We start from the raw sequence: 13,311 nt of genomic DNA, 5'->3' as shown, positions 1-13,311 counted from the left end.
GCATGAGCCAAGCTGGCGAGCCTTGACCTCCTGTGTTCCCTGCAGGTGCCATGGTCTCCTTCCTGGCAGGGAAGTGTCTGCTGGCTCCACCCTCCCTTAAAGGAGTCACAGTTCACGGAATTAGACAAATTCTTGGAGAAGAGAGCTATCAGGGCCTACTAGGCACACCAGATACTTCCGAGTACCATGAGGTGGTGGAGGGAAGTGCTCTTGTGCTCAGGTCCTGCTTGAGGTTTCACATGGCGACGTCTGGTTGGCCACTGTGAGAACAGGAGGCTGGACTGCAGGAGCCACTGGCCTGGCTCAGCTGAAAGGAACACAGCCACCCCCACGGAGAATCCCAGGCTTGTCTTTAGAGGACAGCCCTGGAACCTTGAGGAGGAATGTTGGGGAGGAGGATGGAGGGAGATCTTTCTCCCAATTCAGCTCCCCACCCCTCACCCCGGTTCAGGTTGTAAGCCCTTTTAGATTTACTTAACCGGATCATGTGTTTTGTGGAGAAATCAGCTGTGTGGGAGGAATCCAGGGTCTCAACAGTGAGGCTAATGGCAGAAGTGGAGGGACAGCCAAGGGCCAGGCAGCAGCTGGGGAGTTTAAGGCCAGTTTAGGTGTTACTAGGGTAACACTTTAAACAGTCATGGCTTCCCCAAAATAATTATGGGGGTTACAATTTGTTCAGGGTGCCAGGAATTGATAGGAGACTCCCTATTCCCCTCACGGAGTTTCCGAGTTCTCTGTGAAGAGGGATGGCTTGATCTATAGACTGCTCTAAGAACTGTAGCTCTGTGTGGGCAATGGGGCCTCCTCACAGCTCCTCAGCACCCATCACAAACTACGGCTCCCAGAATTCCTGGGGGTGGGGAGCCATGACTGCCAAGTGGTGTGAATGTGACCTAGGCCACCAGCAGGCCTGTCTCAGCCATAATGCTCTGTAACCACCAAACACCAAAGGTGATGCAAAGCAGCTCCCAGCTGAATCGCGTACCATAAGGCAGGCCTGTCCTTTGGGGCTGGTCCCCTCGCTCTGCTCTAGAGAGAGCCGTTATTCTCCGATGTGGAAGTAGTGAGGACCTTGCTCTGTTGGGGTCCCAAGGGCCTTCTGGGCAGAGAGCGCCCAGGTCTCATGCAAGATGCTTTGTTCAGCCTGCAGCGCTCGCCAGGCGCGTGTGTTTGTGGCACCCCAAGCCCTCTGTTTCTCTCCCCAGGACACGGGGGACACCCTGGGCAGCGTCCTGCGGGGCTTCTTCACCATCCGGAAGAAAGAGCCGGGCGGGCGACTGCCCACCTCCTCGACCTGCTTCAACCTCCTCAAGTTGCCCAACTACAGCAAGAAGAGCGTTCTGCGGGAGAAGCTGCGCTATGCCATCAGCATGAACACAGGCTTTGAGCTCTCCTAGCCCACGCTCTCAAGAGCTGGATGGGCTCTCAGGGCTATACCTTGGTAAATGGCCGCCTGAGCAGGCTGCAGCTCTGGCCTGGGGTCCGGCATCGCTCTGATGCCGCTGGACGCAACTCTGCAAGGAGGACCTCCTTGGAAACGCAGCTGGCCTGCCATTAAATGTAGCATCAAGAGCCAAGCCTGTGCATTGTCCTTGGAGGGGGGCCATGCCCAGTGGAGGATTGCACACAGGGCAGGCAGGGTCACACAAACTACTCATGGGCCCTGGGGTGTGTGCCCTGTGGATAATTTTTATCTTGGTCTTGAGCAAATAGTTGGACCTTGCTGTGGGCCAGGCCAGGTCAGACTCTGGCAAAACGCTGTGGAACGAAGGTCGGGAGCTGGCTTTTCCCTCCCACTTTGGCTTCTGAAAAACAGGCTTGAGGCTGCTCAACTCAGGAGCCCCATGAGATTGCAGGAGCTTTCTCTTCACGTTTTTTGTGTTCTTCTCTCTGTGCCCAGGTTTTGTCGCCTGTGACTTTCCCACAGCTTGCCAAACTGCTTCGCATTGACTCTCGGTCTGAATACACGTTTGCCTGCAGGCCCCCAAATGAGCTTCCCGCTAGGTTTGTGATGTGGAATTCCTCCCCTGTGGCAGATTTTTGCTAGTTGTGAGCCTGCAGCTTGTCAGATGTCAGAGAGCAGCCTTCACCGACCTGGTGCCCTCCTTTCTGACCATCAGCTGGGGATGGTGGAACTGGGAGGATGGGCCAAGGGCCCATTGGCTGGGAACTCCTCTTAGGGCCTCAGTTGGCAGAGCCCACTGAAACATTTAGTGGCTGAGCTAATCTGCAGAGGCTCCTGGGCAGCTGAGAGCAGTTCCCTGCTCTAACCTCTCAGGGACTTTGCTATGCTGAATAGCTTCTCAATTTCCGTTCAGGAACAGCAACTCCATTAAACTCTGTAATTGCAAAGGGGTTTATGCTGAGGTTGCTCGTTATTCATTGCTTGCTCTGTATTCACATTCATTTGTGCACTTGTCCTTCCCAAGCTCCCCTTCTTTGACATCTCCCACAACCCCAGATGTGCCCAAAGGGAAGAGAAAAAATGTTCCCACAAGGTGATATTTCTCCCCAGGGATCCAGCTTTTGCATAATCTGACTGGACCATGTGCAAAGCATAGGGCATCTTTCAGGGACTGGACTTGTCCTGGTCCTGGTCTTTGCTTTGCCACAAATGGGTGGATGTCTTTGGAATGAATAAACGCCAGGAAGCAAGGGAGAAAGGTCACCTTGTGCAGGGTCTTCCTTCTCTCCAAGTACATTTGTGATCAGCTCAGTCTCCCACCCAAGGATTCCTGGGGATCTGAATACGAGTGGGAAGGAAGGGATTGAACTGTAATCAAATGCAAAATATTTTAAGAATGTTGGGTTTTACTGTTTTTTTTTGTTTTTCTTTTTGCAGAAGCCCCGTTTAACGCTTTCTAACCTTGATTATTCCACCATTGCGAATCTTTAGCCTTGAGGTGTAAAATAGTTGCTTGTTTTTTAAAATAATTCTAGTGAAGGGCTGGGCCCAGAGACCATTCTCAAGCATGAACCTGTTAACTGAAAACCAAAATCCCCACCTTTTCTTGATTTTACTTTGAATGTTGCAGAAGAATGTGTGTCTCATGTTTTAAATGCTAGACATTAAGCATTCTCTTAATGGATTTGGCAGTATTGCACTACAGAAGTTGCAGGATACTCTAGGGCAGCCTTTTGGATGTTTTGGACGACAGTTCCCAACAGCCCAGATCTGTGCTGGTTGGGGCCCATGGGAGTTATAGTGCAAAACATCTAGAGGATGCCAGTTGGTGAAGGAATGTTGGGGTGGCACGGGGCAAGCTCTCCAGTAGAAACTCTCCAATAGAGTAGGAATGGGGGGATGACACTATACAGCACCCCCTCCCAGTGGTCTCCTTGACCCTCTGATGAACTGCTTCCTCCATGTATACATTTTCAGAACTGATGTGCAAATTGTGATTGTGTACTAAATATGTTGAAACAGTTTGGCTGTTCTAGCCCGCAACAGTTGGGCATGGTGTGGCTTTCCCAAACAAGGAAGGCTATGCAAGCTGTCAGGGGTCTAACATCACCCCCACCCCAAAACAATGCCTTGCATGTCTGTGTCATGAGGTGGGGAGAGGAAAGTTTGCCATAGGAGATTAATAAAATATTTTATCTTGGCCCTCCTGTATCCTAGCATTTTACAGCATATTCTCCATGTTGGAAATAAACTTGACAGATTGGTTCAATATAGTCATAGGGAGGTGGGTTTCTCTCTCCCCACTTCGTAAAAATTGGCTTCTGTTTCAAAGAAACCTACAGCAGTGTGAGGAAACGTACAACAGAGACTCCCATGACTGAAGAGGAGGTATGTCTCTGAACAGTTCAACAGACCCTGAAAAGGAAGGGTCGGGTATGTTAAATGGCAGCCAATGAGAGGCAAATGAAAAATTGGGAGTCCTGCTGACAAAAGGAAAAAAGCAGAAGTCCTCTGGCAGCTGAGCTGCATCCCAAAGCTCCAATCTGGTGATGCCCACTGCTGCCTCCCACCTCTCAACAGCCGTTTCCAGGATCTCTCTGCACAAAGGTTACAATGGCAGAACTTTGCTGTGCTTGAGATGCTGTGTCTCCTGCCAAAGTGTTGATGGATTCAACGATGTCCTCAAAAAGAAAAAGAGGACAAGGAAGTGTAACAGGCTGTGGTCTGCAAGTCAATCTGAGCCAAAGCGCCAAGTGCCTCTGGCAACAGAACACCTCTTGCGGAGAAGGGCTCTGCAACACATCAGGCGTGGCATGTGCTTCTCCACTCTCCTTTTATCAGCACATGTCAATAAATGCAGCTGAAGTCTATTCACAGTGAATGCTCCAAGTTCTCTTAGCAAGCTGGTCTCAAAATGGAGCAAGACTGGAGCCGCAAGCTTTAAATAAGCTTTCAGGAGTAGATTTCAAGAGCTCAGTTTGAAACTGCAAGCAATCTTCCATCTTGTCCAGTCCTCTGTCTGAAAGCCTGGCAGCCCACCTCTTGCATCAGAGGGCCTCTGCTCCTTACTCCGTTCCGGTGCAGATCTTCTCCTGCTTCCCTTCCTTCATTGCAGCATAGCGGGCAAGAACAAATAAGTAGTCGCTCAGTCTAAGGAACGGAAGAAAAAAGCTGTTGTCCATCTCTGTACAGGATAAGAGCTTGTAATGGGCATGTCTACCCTAAGGGTGGGGCAGCATCTAGGGCTGGAAGGAGGAAGATGTCCCTGCGCATGTAGCCAATCAAAAAGGTAGAGGAGTGGATGTGCTCCCCCTCCCCCAACTGGATGTCCTCCAGGTGCTTCAGACTAAAATCTAAGGTAGCCAGTTGGGGAAGGCTGACTTAGGCAGTTGCCAGGTACCAAAGTAAAATCCAGCCCCCGTGAGGCCTGCAATTTCAGTGGAGGAGTCAGGCACTGAACGAGAACCAGCATCTATAGTAATGGGATATGGCAGAAGGCCACGTTTAGCCACGATAATCTGGCTGCTGCATGACCCCCTCCCCAAAACAGGGAGAACAGGAGTCAAACAGGCTGTGAGAAGTTACCTGTGCATGCTCCATGATGACACTACCTACCTTAAAACGGGGCAGAGTATTTGTCCTTTCCAACTGGTTGCAGCAGCTCTCTGCCAGAGAAGGGTCCCTTCCCCATCACCTGCCAACAGCCCCTTTTACCTGAAGATGCCAGGGGCGAAACTTTGGACCTTCTGCATGTCAAGCCTGCATGGAACTACAGCCCTTCCCAAAACACCTTCCGCATGTGGAGCAGGGAAGCGCTAGCAATTTGGGTATGCCTACAGGGTGTGCACCTAGAGAAAGGACATCTCTTCCCCACTATCCTCTCTCAAAGACCCAGAAGTCTCCTTCCGCTGCCCCAAATCTCAGCTTCCACCCTTCCTCCTCTCCACTTCCCAGCTTAAGCACAAAGTGATCCAGGTGGAGCCTTCCAGACATCATTCGACTACGATTCCCATCACCCCCCATCAGTGGCCATGCTGGCTGAGAATGCTGGGAGCTGGAGTTCAACAACATGGGCAGGGCATCATTTTGGCTACCCCTGCACTAATCTCCCACTCCCTTTCCTCCAAGTTGTTGGAAGAGAAAAGACAAGACTGTTTGGTCTCCGCAGGACAGTCAGCAAGGCCCATGTGAGTGCCCCAAGGTAGACCAGTAGTTCCCAAACTGGCATAAAATGACTATCAGACTCTGAAAAGCTGGTACCACTGGATCAAATTCATCAGTTGTGTTGAATTAATTAAACTAAATAGTTTCAACTGGATTTTGAATAAAGGGGCAATTAGTTGTTACTGTTTTGAATCTTAGTGTTATCTTCTTTAGTGGGTTATGCAAACTGCTTTTTTGAATAGTGCTTTCTATAGGGTTGGGGGGCACTAGGAACCAAGGAGCACTATGGAACCAAAGGGGCAGGGCTCCCAAAATAGATGCAAAAAGGACTCTCATCCCATCCCCTTGTCTCAGTAGGAGATATCCAGCAAGAAGTACCCAGGGAAGAGCAGCCTTCCCCATCCTGCTCTCCACTAGATCAGCCCCAGAAACCAGCAGGGCCAGTGGCCAGGAAAGGAGGTGCAGAGAAGCCCTTATCTGGTGCCTTGACTGTGTGATCCACTAGAGTCTAGACGCATTCCCCCTGCCCCCCCACCCCAGCTTTGTCAAAAGGAACAGTTCCAAGTTACCTGTTCAAAAACTTGGCCACGTCTGCATCTGCTTCTCCCATTTTCACCAAAGGAATCACACTGCAGAAGAGAAAAGGAAGCCAGTCATCACTACAGCCGATATAATTGGATCCAAAACCACCTTTCATGCCCCCCATCGGCATGAGTAAATTTTGCCTTGTTCTGCCAGATCCTAAGGTGCCAAAAACATTATTTGCTAAATGCACCAAATTCTCTGCTCCAAACCAACTGTGCATTTAAAGGGGGGGGAGAGTACCCACAATTAGTTTGCACTGGCCATTAACGGCTCCTGCAGAACTCAGGATCTCTTTAGGCAAACACTTCCTTGTCTTGCTGCACAGTACAAACTCTGATCCGTGCCCTCCCCCAGCATTGCTGGGGAGCACTTGTGGTCGTTTCCAAACAATTTTCATGCAAGCCTTACAAGGTTGACATGCCAGCGAAGACTGAACAAGAGAGGTTGGCAGCCCAGACAGCTCACTCAGGGCAGCAAGGGGTTCTCATGGCTTTGTCAGTGCAGTTGCTCACTTACCACCTCTCGGCTCGGCGGCAGATGGCTCTGGAGAGATGGAGAGCAGTGCTGCTTTTGCCGCCAGACTGAAATGACATTAAACAAAACATCCAGATCTGCCTTATGCCAGGGTCAGGCCCATTCAACCCCCGTCCATCTGCTCTGATTGATGAGAGCGCCCCGGGGTCCTCAGCAGAGAGCAGTCTTTCCCTGATACTTTTGAGACAGGGCAGGCTGGGGACTGAACCTGAGACCTGTGGAGCTGCAAACCCTCGCCTGAAGCAGGAACAGGAGCGTTTGCAGCCAATGCAACCATTTTGGCTACCTTCCCACAGAAGTCAGAAGGAGTGTCTGTGAAAACATGCCTTAAGGAAAGTGCTGTGAACTAGCTGTTAGCTGTGATTCCTGCATAGCAGGGGGTTGGATTAGATTATCTTTGGGGTCCCCGCCAACTCCACAATTCTATAATTCTGTGTGAGCCTGAGGGGAGCGATTAGCCCAGGGCCTTACAGCAAGCTTGGGATTTAGGTGGCAGTTAAATCAAAGTGGTTTGTGATTGCCCCAACTTAAATTGCTGTAAAAAGGAACTACAGAAACTCATGGGTGTCCACAAGTTCTAGCATCATGAGAGAGGGAGGAATCCTTTTCTCTGGTGCAAAAGGGGAGGAATCTTGCTTGGTCTGGCTGCATCAAAGTGTTCCCTGGCACACCCAGGGGCGAGCAGGATCATTCTCCCTTTGCATCAGCTGGTGTGTGTATTGGGGGGGCAGGATCCATGCACCCGAACCCAGAACTAAGCAGCCTGATCAATGGCTCAGAGCTTCCCAAAGGCCCCAGCAGTGTGCTTGCCAAGCAGGAACTCTGCACAAGAATCTGGGTGGCTGAGCCACCTGTCACTCACAGCCCTGTGACACTGTTCCTGATGGGAATCTGGCCAGTGGAAACCAAAAGTTGTCTGCCCCCCACCTTCTGTGCTGCAAGGCCTCTGCTTTGTGACCTCCTCACAGACGGAGCACATCGGAACACGCAAAATACCTACGGGTAAAATGAAAGCTGTGAGTGGCGGAAGCTGCTCAGAGTAGTGATCGATCCAGGCCTCCAGCTCCAGAATGGGCTTTTCACTGAACGACGTTCGCTCTGCAGAAGAAGAGACACGGCTGAGTGGACCAGCCAACCAAGGAGTCACCCACAAAGCGAAGCCCTGGCTTCTTCATTCCCCTGCTTAAGTCGCAGGATAGGGGCTGCCAGCACATGACGCATCAACCTTGCTAAATGAAGGAGGCTTGAGCCTGGGTCTTGGGGCCTGTGTGGGTTCCAGTGCTGAGTCCTGGAATACCTCAAGCACCTCTGAGCATGCACAGAGCATTTCCCCCCAAAATGGTTAAAATGCCATCTTGCGTTTTTAAACAGGGTTTAAGTAAGTGGGCAGCCCTAACAAGCAGAAGCACTATGGCCAACTTGTGCATTTGCAACCTAGCAAGTCAACGTTTATTAGATACATTTATACTTGGGATATATTCATATGCAATGCTTTTAAGACATGCATCAAAATCTTTGCGGAAAAAGGATTTCCCCCCCACTAAGAAACCACAATGGAGGCTTGTGTGTTTCTGTTCCAGGGCATGGTCTGAGGGAGCTTGACATGGCTGAAGCTTGGCAGGTCTGGGTCCAGTCAGACCCTTGCCTAGGGCCATGCCAGGAAGAAAGAAAGGAATGGGGTGTAAATGCAATAAAAAAAACCAATTTAAATAAGCCACATAAACAAAGGTTTCATGACAAAAAATTTTTTTTCCTTCCAGTAGCACCTTAAAGACCAACTAAGTTAGTTCTTGGTATGAGCTTTCGTGTGCATGCACACTTCTTCAGATCTGAAGAAGTGTGCATGCACACGAAAGCTCATACCAAGAACTAACTTAGTTGGTCTTTAAGGTGCTACTGGAAGGAAAAAAATTTTTTTGTTTTGACTATGGCAGACCAACACGGCTACCTATCTGTAAAAGGTTTCATGGTCAGAGTCCTTCCTTCAGTTGTCCAGCAAAACTGATCCCCAAAAGCAATGGCAGCAAAACCATTTCAAAAAGGGCAGCAGTTAGCTTATTTTTAAAAATGAAGCTCTATACTAGGTTCCAATTACTTAAATGTGACTCCCTGGCTGAGGATATGGGAGTTGCCACGTTGGAGCCAGCGTCCTGCAGCGCACACTGGACCTGCGGAAACAAAACAGAGCAAAGGTGTTTGGGATGAGCATTGGGATGAGCATTATTTTTGCACAGATGGTGAGACATTCAGAAAGCAGTTTTAATTGTCGGTCTGGCCCGCCTTCATGTCTCTGAAGGTGCCAAAGAACGGGCAGAGTTCTCCGACCTAAATCGGAAGAGGCTTTGGAACGCCCACCACCACTGGCTCCATCGGGGATGGGAACCTGCGCTGGTCCTCCTCTGGCAGATGAAGCTGCACTCCAGCTGCTATCAGCCCAGCCAGCATGGCCAATGGGCAGGGATGGCGGGAGGTGGGATCCAGCCGCATCTGCAAGAGGACGACAACTGCTGGCTCCCTGCCCTTGCCTTAACTTACACAAGCAGATGGACAAGAGTTAGGCCAACAGCTCTTAGGCAGAACACCTCCGCACAAGATGCTCAGTGATAGGATATCCCCAATGACCGAATGCTAGCAACTGTTGCCAGCCATCTCAATTTACTGAATTTATCGCTCCCATAGGAAGCATTGATGGCCCCCAACTTGGAGGGCTTTAAGAGAGGATAGGACAAATTTAGGGAGGAGAGGCTATCTGTGCTCTGCCTCTTCATTCAGTGAGACTTCCAAATACTGGCTGTGGGACACCACAGGCAGCGAGGGGGAGAGCACTTGTGCTTGGATCCTGCTTGAGAGTTTCCTACAAGCGACTGGTTGGCAACTGTGAGAACAGGATGCTGGCTGAGATGGGCCATTGGCAGGGCTCTTCTTCAATAAAAATCTACTAGCAGAGTAGCAAATATATAAATTAAGCAACACACAGTAACAATACAACAACAACAACTTACAGTCATACCTCGGGTTAAATACGCTTCGAGTTGAGCGTTTTCGAGTTGCGCTCCTCAGCAACCCGGAAATAACGGAGTGCGTTACTTCCAGGTTTCACCGCTTGCGCATGCACAGATGCTCAAAATGACGTCACGCGCATGCGCAGAAGCGGCGAAAAGAGATGCCTGCGTGCGCAGGCGTGCTGTCGCTAGTTACGTTTACCTCTAGATGCGAACGGGGCTCCAGAACGGATCCCGTTCGTATCTAGAGGTACCACTGTATTATTTATACCCTGCCCATGCTGTATATAAAAAGAACACGAATGAAAAGTCTTAAAGTTTCTCTTGCTGTCTCCTCTTAGCCCAAGAGTTGGACAAGAGGGTCCTTTGGTCTGATCCAGGAAGGCAGTCCTTGTATGCGGATGCTGTCAGTGACGGGGATACAGCTATTTCTTACCTGGTGAAGTTCCTGCATAAACGAGTGACCTCCTTCACTGCCAAATTCAGCACTTAGCCTGCAGCAAAATAGGAGAAATTTTACCCTGAGATATAGGTAACTGATGCTGTTTGTATGAGAGATTTACCTCTTGTGGAGGCACTACAAACAAGCCTGAAACCAGCTGAATTGTCAAGTTCCCCCAAAGAACTATTGTGATGTGAGAGCAAGAACATTTCTTCATGAGAGGTGCATGGCCTTCTCATGTTCAGGCAGACAGGAAATTGGTTCAGGGCAGACACAATCTGTTCCTGCCTCTTCATATGAGATGAGACCTGCAGGATTAGACCAGAACATCTGGTCTAGCATTGCTTGCCCTTAAGTGGCCAACCAGATGCTTCCAAGAAGCACAGAAGCAGAACAGGAAGGCAACAGCCACTCCCATTATTGCTCTCCAGCATGTGGAATTACTGAGGTAGACTGCCTCCCAACTTGAAGGTTCCATAGAGCCATCCTTGCCTAGCAGCCACTGAAAAAGACCCCCCCAAAAAAATTGTCCAATGTGGGGGTGAGGGAACATCTCTGACCCTCCAGATGTGGTTGAACTGCAACTCTCCACAGCTGGAATCCAACATCTAGAAAACTACCACAGATTCCCTCTGGGAAAGCTCATTCCAGAGATATTTTTTTTTGGGGGGGGGGGTTTGGAATAACCTCCTCCAACATCTGGCAAAAGACTGCAGCACTCTTGCAGGGTGAGATGATGTCCCCTGGAGCCATGAGCTTCAGCCTGTGGGCAGTGCGGCAGGGCCAGGCACAGCCTGCTCCTCTGACATCACCAAGGCAGGGCACAAATGGCGAGTCAGGGCTGCGGGCAGCTGTCACAGAGCGAGGCCTCTACTCCAGTTCCAACAGGCTCTTGTCACTCCCCTCTCCACCCTGGATCACGCTGCCTGGCAGGTTTCATTTGACTTAATAAAAGGTTTTGAAACTGCTCTTTGTTAATCAGGTAGCAGGGTGGGGCTCAGAATAAGGTTATGCCAGGGAATAAGGTTGTGCAAGGAAATATGCTGCCTGCTGCCAACCAGCAAGAACAGCTGCTGGGGAAAATGAGAGGCTTTCCTTGCTTCCCATGACAGAACTGCTTCTTTCATATCAAATTACCACTATTAAATTTATTTATTACCCACCTTTCACCAGCAAGTCCCAGGGTGAAATTCAACAATTTAAAAATTCAGAGTTAAAAAGGTTAAAGCTTATTAATATCACAGTAATTGGGTGGGTCCTAAAAACCATGTCTCAGGTGCCAAAGGTCCAAAGCCATAAAGTGAAGGTGCCAGACGCACCTGTGGGGAGGGAATTCAACAGCTGAGGGGCTGCCTGAGAAGGCCCTCTCCTCCTGGGCCACCACCAACATCCCAAGTGCCTGTTGATCTTAATATACGGAAGGGTTCTGAAAGGAGGGGGTCTTTCAGGAATCTGGGGCCCGAGTTGTTTAGGGCTTTGAACACAAATGTGATTACTTTGAATCAGACCCAGAAACAAACTGGCAGTCTATTATTCTCTGAAACATTCTTATAAATTGAAGAAATAATTTACAGTCTTTTGGTTACCCTATGGCTGAACTCAGTTCATCGAGTGTTCCCAGGGCATCAAAGATCTGGTCATCTTTTGCTCTCCTCTCTCCAGTGAATGTGCTGGAAAACCCTTTTGAAAACCATGCAAGATGATAACAGTGAGAAAAATATGAAGCGGCTCACACCCAAGTGCCCAAAGCCCTGTTCACACGTGCATGTGCAATGATTGATTTCTGTAGCCCCAATGACTGGCAGATGAATGTGGCAACTGACTCCAATGAAAGACCACGGAATTTCTCTGCAGTGACTCATTTGCCCAGGCAAGGAATCACTTGGGACAGTAGGCTTCACAGTATTTGTACTAATACAGTAAAGGTAAAGGGACCCCTGACCATTAGGTCCAGTCGTGGCCGACTCTGGGGTTGCGGCGCTCATCTCACTTTATTGGCCGAGGGAGCCGGCGTACAGCTTCTGGGTCATGTGGCCAGCATGACTAAGCCGCTTCTGGCGAAGCAGAGCAGTGCACGGAAATGCCGTTTACCTTCCCGCTGGAGCAGTACCTATTTATCTACTTGCACTTTGACGTGCTTTCAAACTGCTAGGTTGGCAGGAGCAGGGACCGAGCAACGGGAGCTCACCCTGTTGCGGGGATTCGAACTGCTGACCTTCCGATTGGCAAGTCCTAGGCTCTGTGGTTTAACCCACAGCGCCACCCGCGTCCCTTACTAATACAGTAATACACTCAAATGTATTATTATTATTATTAAAAAAGAATCTGAGCAAAGCATCTCATATTTTACAATCTCTTGTGTTTTCTTTTGTTAACAACATGTCACAGGTACATTATAAAATATTTTCCATTTGTTTCTGTGTGTAGATATATATTTGAAGCAGAGACCAGCAGCCGATTCCAGCAGTCATTCTAAGGCTGTCAAAAATGCCCCTTGTGGCACCATGGTGCTCTCATGGGCCAAGGATTAGCGGGTGGGTCGGAGACCTGCCTCCGCTGGCAGGATGCTGCTACCTTGGTCTCCTGTTTTCGTGTATAACTTGGGGATTTGGGTTGTTTTCCTGGGCTTGGCCTCCATGCTGCAGAGGAAAAGGAGAGGGAAATGGTCCTTTACATTCATTCCCTTTGCATATTCACATGAACTATTTAGTTAACAAAAATTAAGACACAACAAATGAGGATCAATGCAACGTCCACCACGAGCGCGCCCGGACTCATTCTCGGGCGCCTTTTAAAAGCCAACCCTTAACGTTTCTGGTTTTAGCAGTAACAGAGGCGCCTCCCCGAATCACGCTTTCCTTCGCGCGCCTCGCCCCCCCCCCTTCCACGGCGCTGCCTCCCGGCTAAGCAAGGGAACGGGCCGCTTCACACGTGACGCTGCAACCCGCGCAAACGGGGCTCCGGCCGGGCCAGGCCCGGGGAGGGCGGCTCACCTGGGCGCCTCTCCGGCCCCGCTCTGCTCCCGGCTCAGGCGCCTCGCGCTCCCGCCCAGGGGCCAGGCCGCCCCCGCCCCCGCCGCCCGGCGCAGAGCGCGCCCGCAGCAGAGCAGACCCGCCATGGCGCCGCCGCCGCCGCCGCCGCCGCTTGCTCCTCCCCCCGCTCGCGATTGGCCGGGCGGC

General features: G+C 50.3%; 2 protein-coding genes across 9 annotated transcripts in view; one reads left to right on the top strand and one right to left on the bottom strand.

Annotated features, from left to right (window-relative positions):
* The window catches only part of UBE3B (ubiquitin protein ligase E3B), a 31,901-nt gene extending 28,293 nt beyond the window's left edge, over nucleotides 1-3,608 (top strand). For all 7 annotated transcript variants that reach the window (XM_083583810.1, XM_083583805.1, XM_083583806.1 and 4 more), the window contains one exon: nucleotides 1,206-3,608. In XM_083583810.1, coding sequence (XP_083439936.1) covers nucleotides 1,206-1,397 — 192 coding nt within the window. In that variant the 3' untranslated portion in view covers nucleotides 1,398-3,608. The remainder of the gene's footprint in view (nucleotides 1-1,205) is intronic.
* Nucleotides 3,580-13,256, bottom strand: MMAB (metabolism of cobalamin associated B). 2 transcript variants are annotated; one of them, XM_083584015.1, is made up of 9 exons: nucleotides 13,126-13,256; nucleotides 12,707-12,771; nucleotides 11,719-11,812; nucleotides 10,127-10,184; nucleotides 8,784-8,856; nucleotides 7,689-7,786; nucleotides 6,671-6,735; nucleotides 6,139-6,198; nucleotides 3,580-4,555 (listed from the first exon to the last, which is right to left on the bottom strand). In XM_083584015.1, exons 1-9 carry the CDS (start codon nucleotides 13,248-13,250, stop codon nucleotides 4,471-4,473), a joined length of 723 nt encoding a protein of 240 aa, XP_083440141.1. In that variant the 5' UTR covers nucleotides 13,251-13,256; the 3' UTR covers nucleotides 3,580-4,470. The 2 variants fall into 2 exon arrangements, with proteins under 2 accessions (XP_083440141.1, XP_083440140.1); XM_083584014.1 differs by lacking the exon at nucleotides 6,671-6,735.
* Nucleotides 13,257-13,311: the final 55 nt, after the last annotated feature.

This window comes from Podarcis filfolensis (assembly GCF_964270895.1).
Source record: "Podarcis filfolensis genome assembly, chromosome: 13".
Taxonomy (NCBI): domain Eukaryota; kingdom Metazoa; phylum Chordata; class Lepidosauria; order Squamata; family Lacertidae; genus Podarcis; species Podarcis filfolensis.
Note: the sequence above shows the minus strand (reverse complement) of the source record. Positions and strands in the feature narration are given on the sequence as shown.

Excerpts from the sequence above, each read along its gene's own strand:
- MMAB (XM_083584014.1), bottom strand. The coding sequence starts at position 13,250 with ATGGCGGGTCTGCTCTGCTGCGGGCGCGCTCTGCGCCGGGCGGCGGGG. Across the intron at positions 10,185-11,718 it reads GAACTGAGTTCAGCCATAGG|GCTAAGTGCTGAATTTGGCA; the intron begins GTAACCAAAAGA and ends ATTTTGCTGCAG. Across the intron at positions 4,556-6,138 it reads GTGGCCAAGTTTTTGAACAG|ACTGAGCGACTACTTATTTG; the intron begins GTAACTTGGAAC and ends TCCGTTCCTTAG.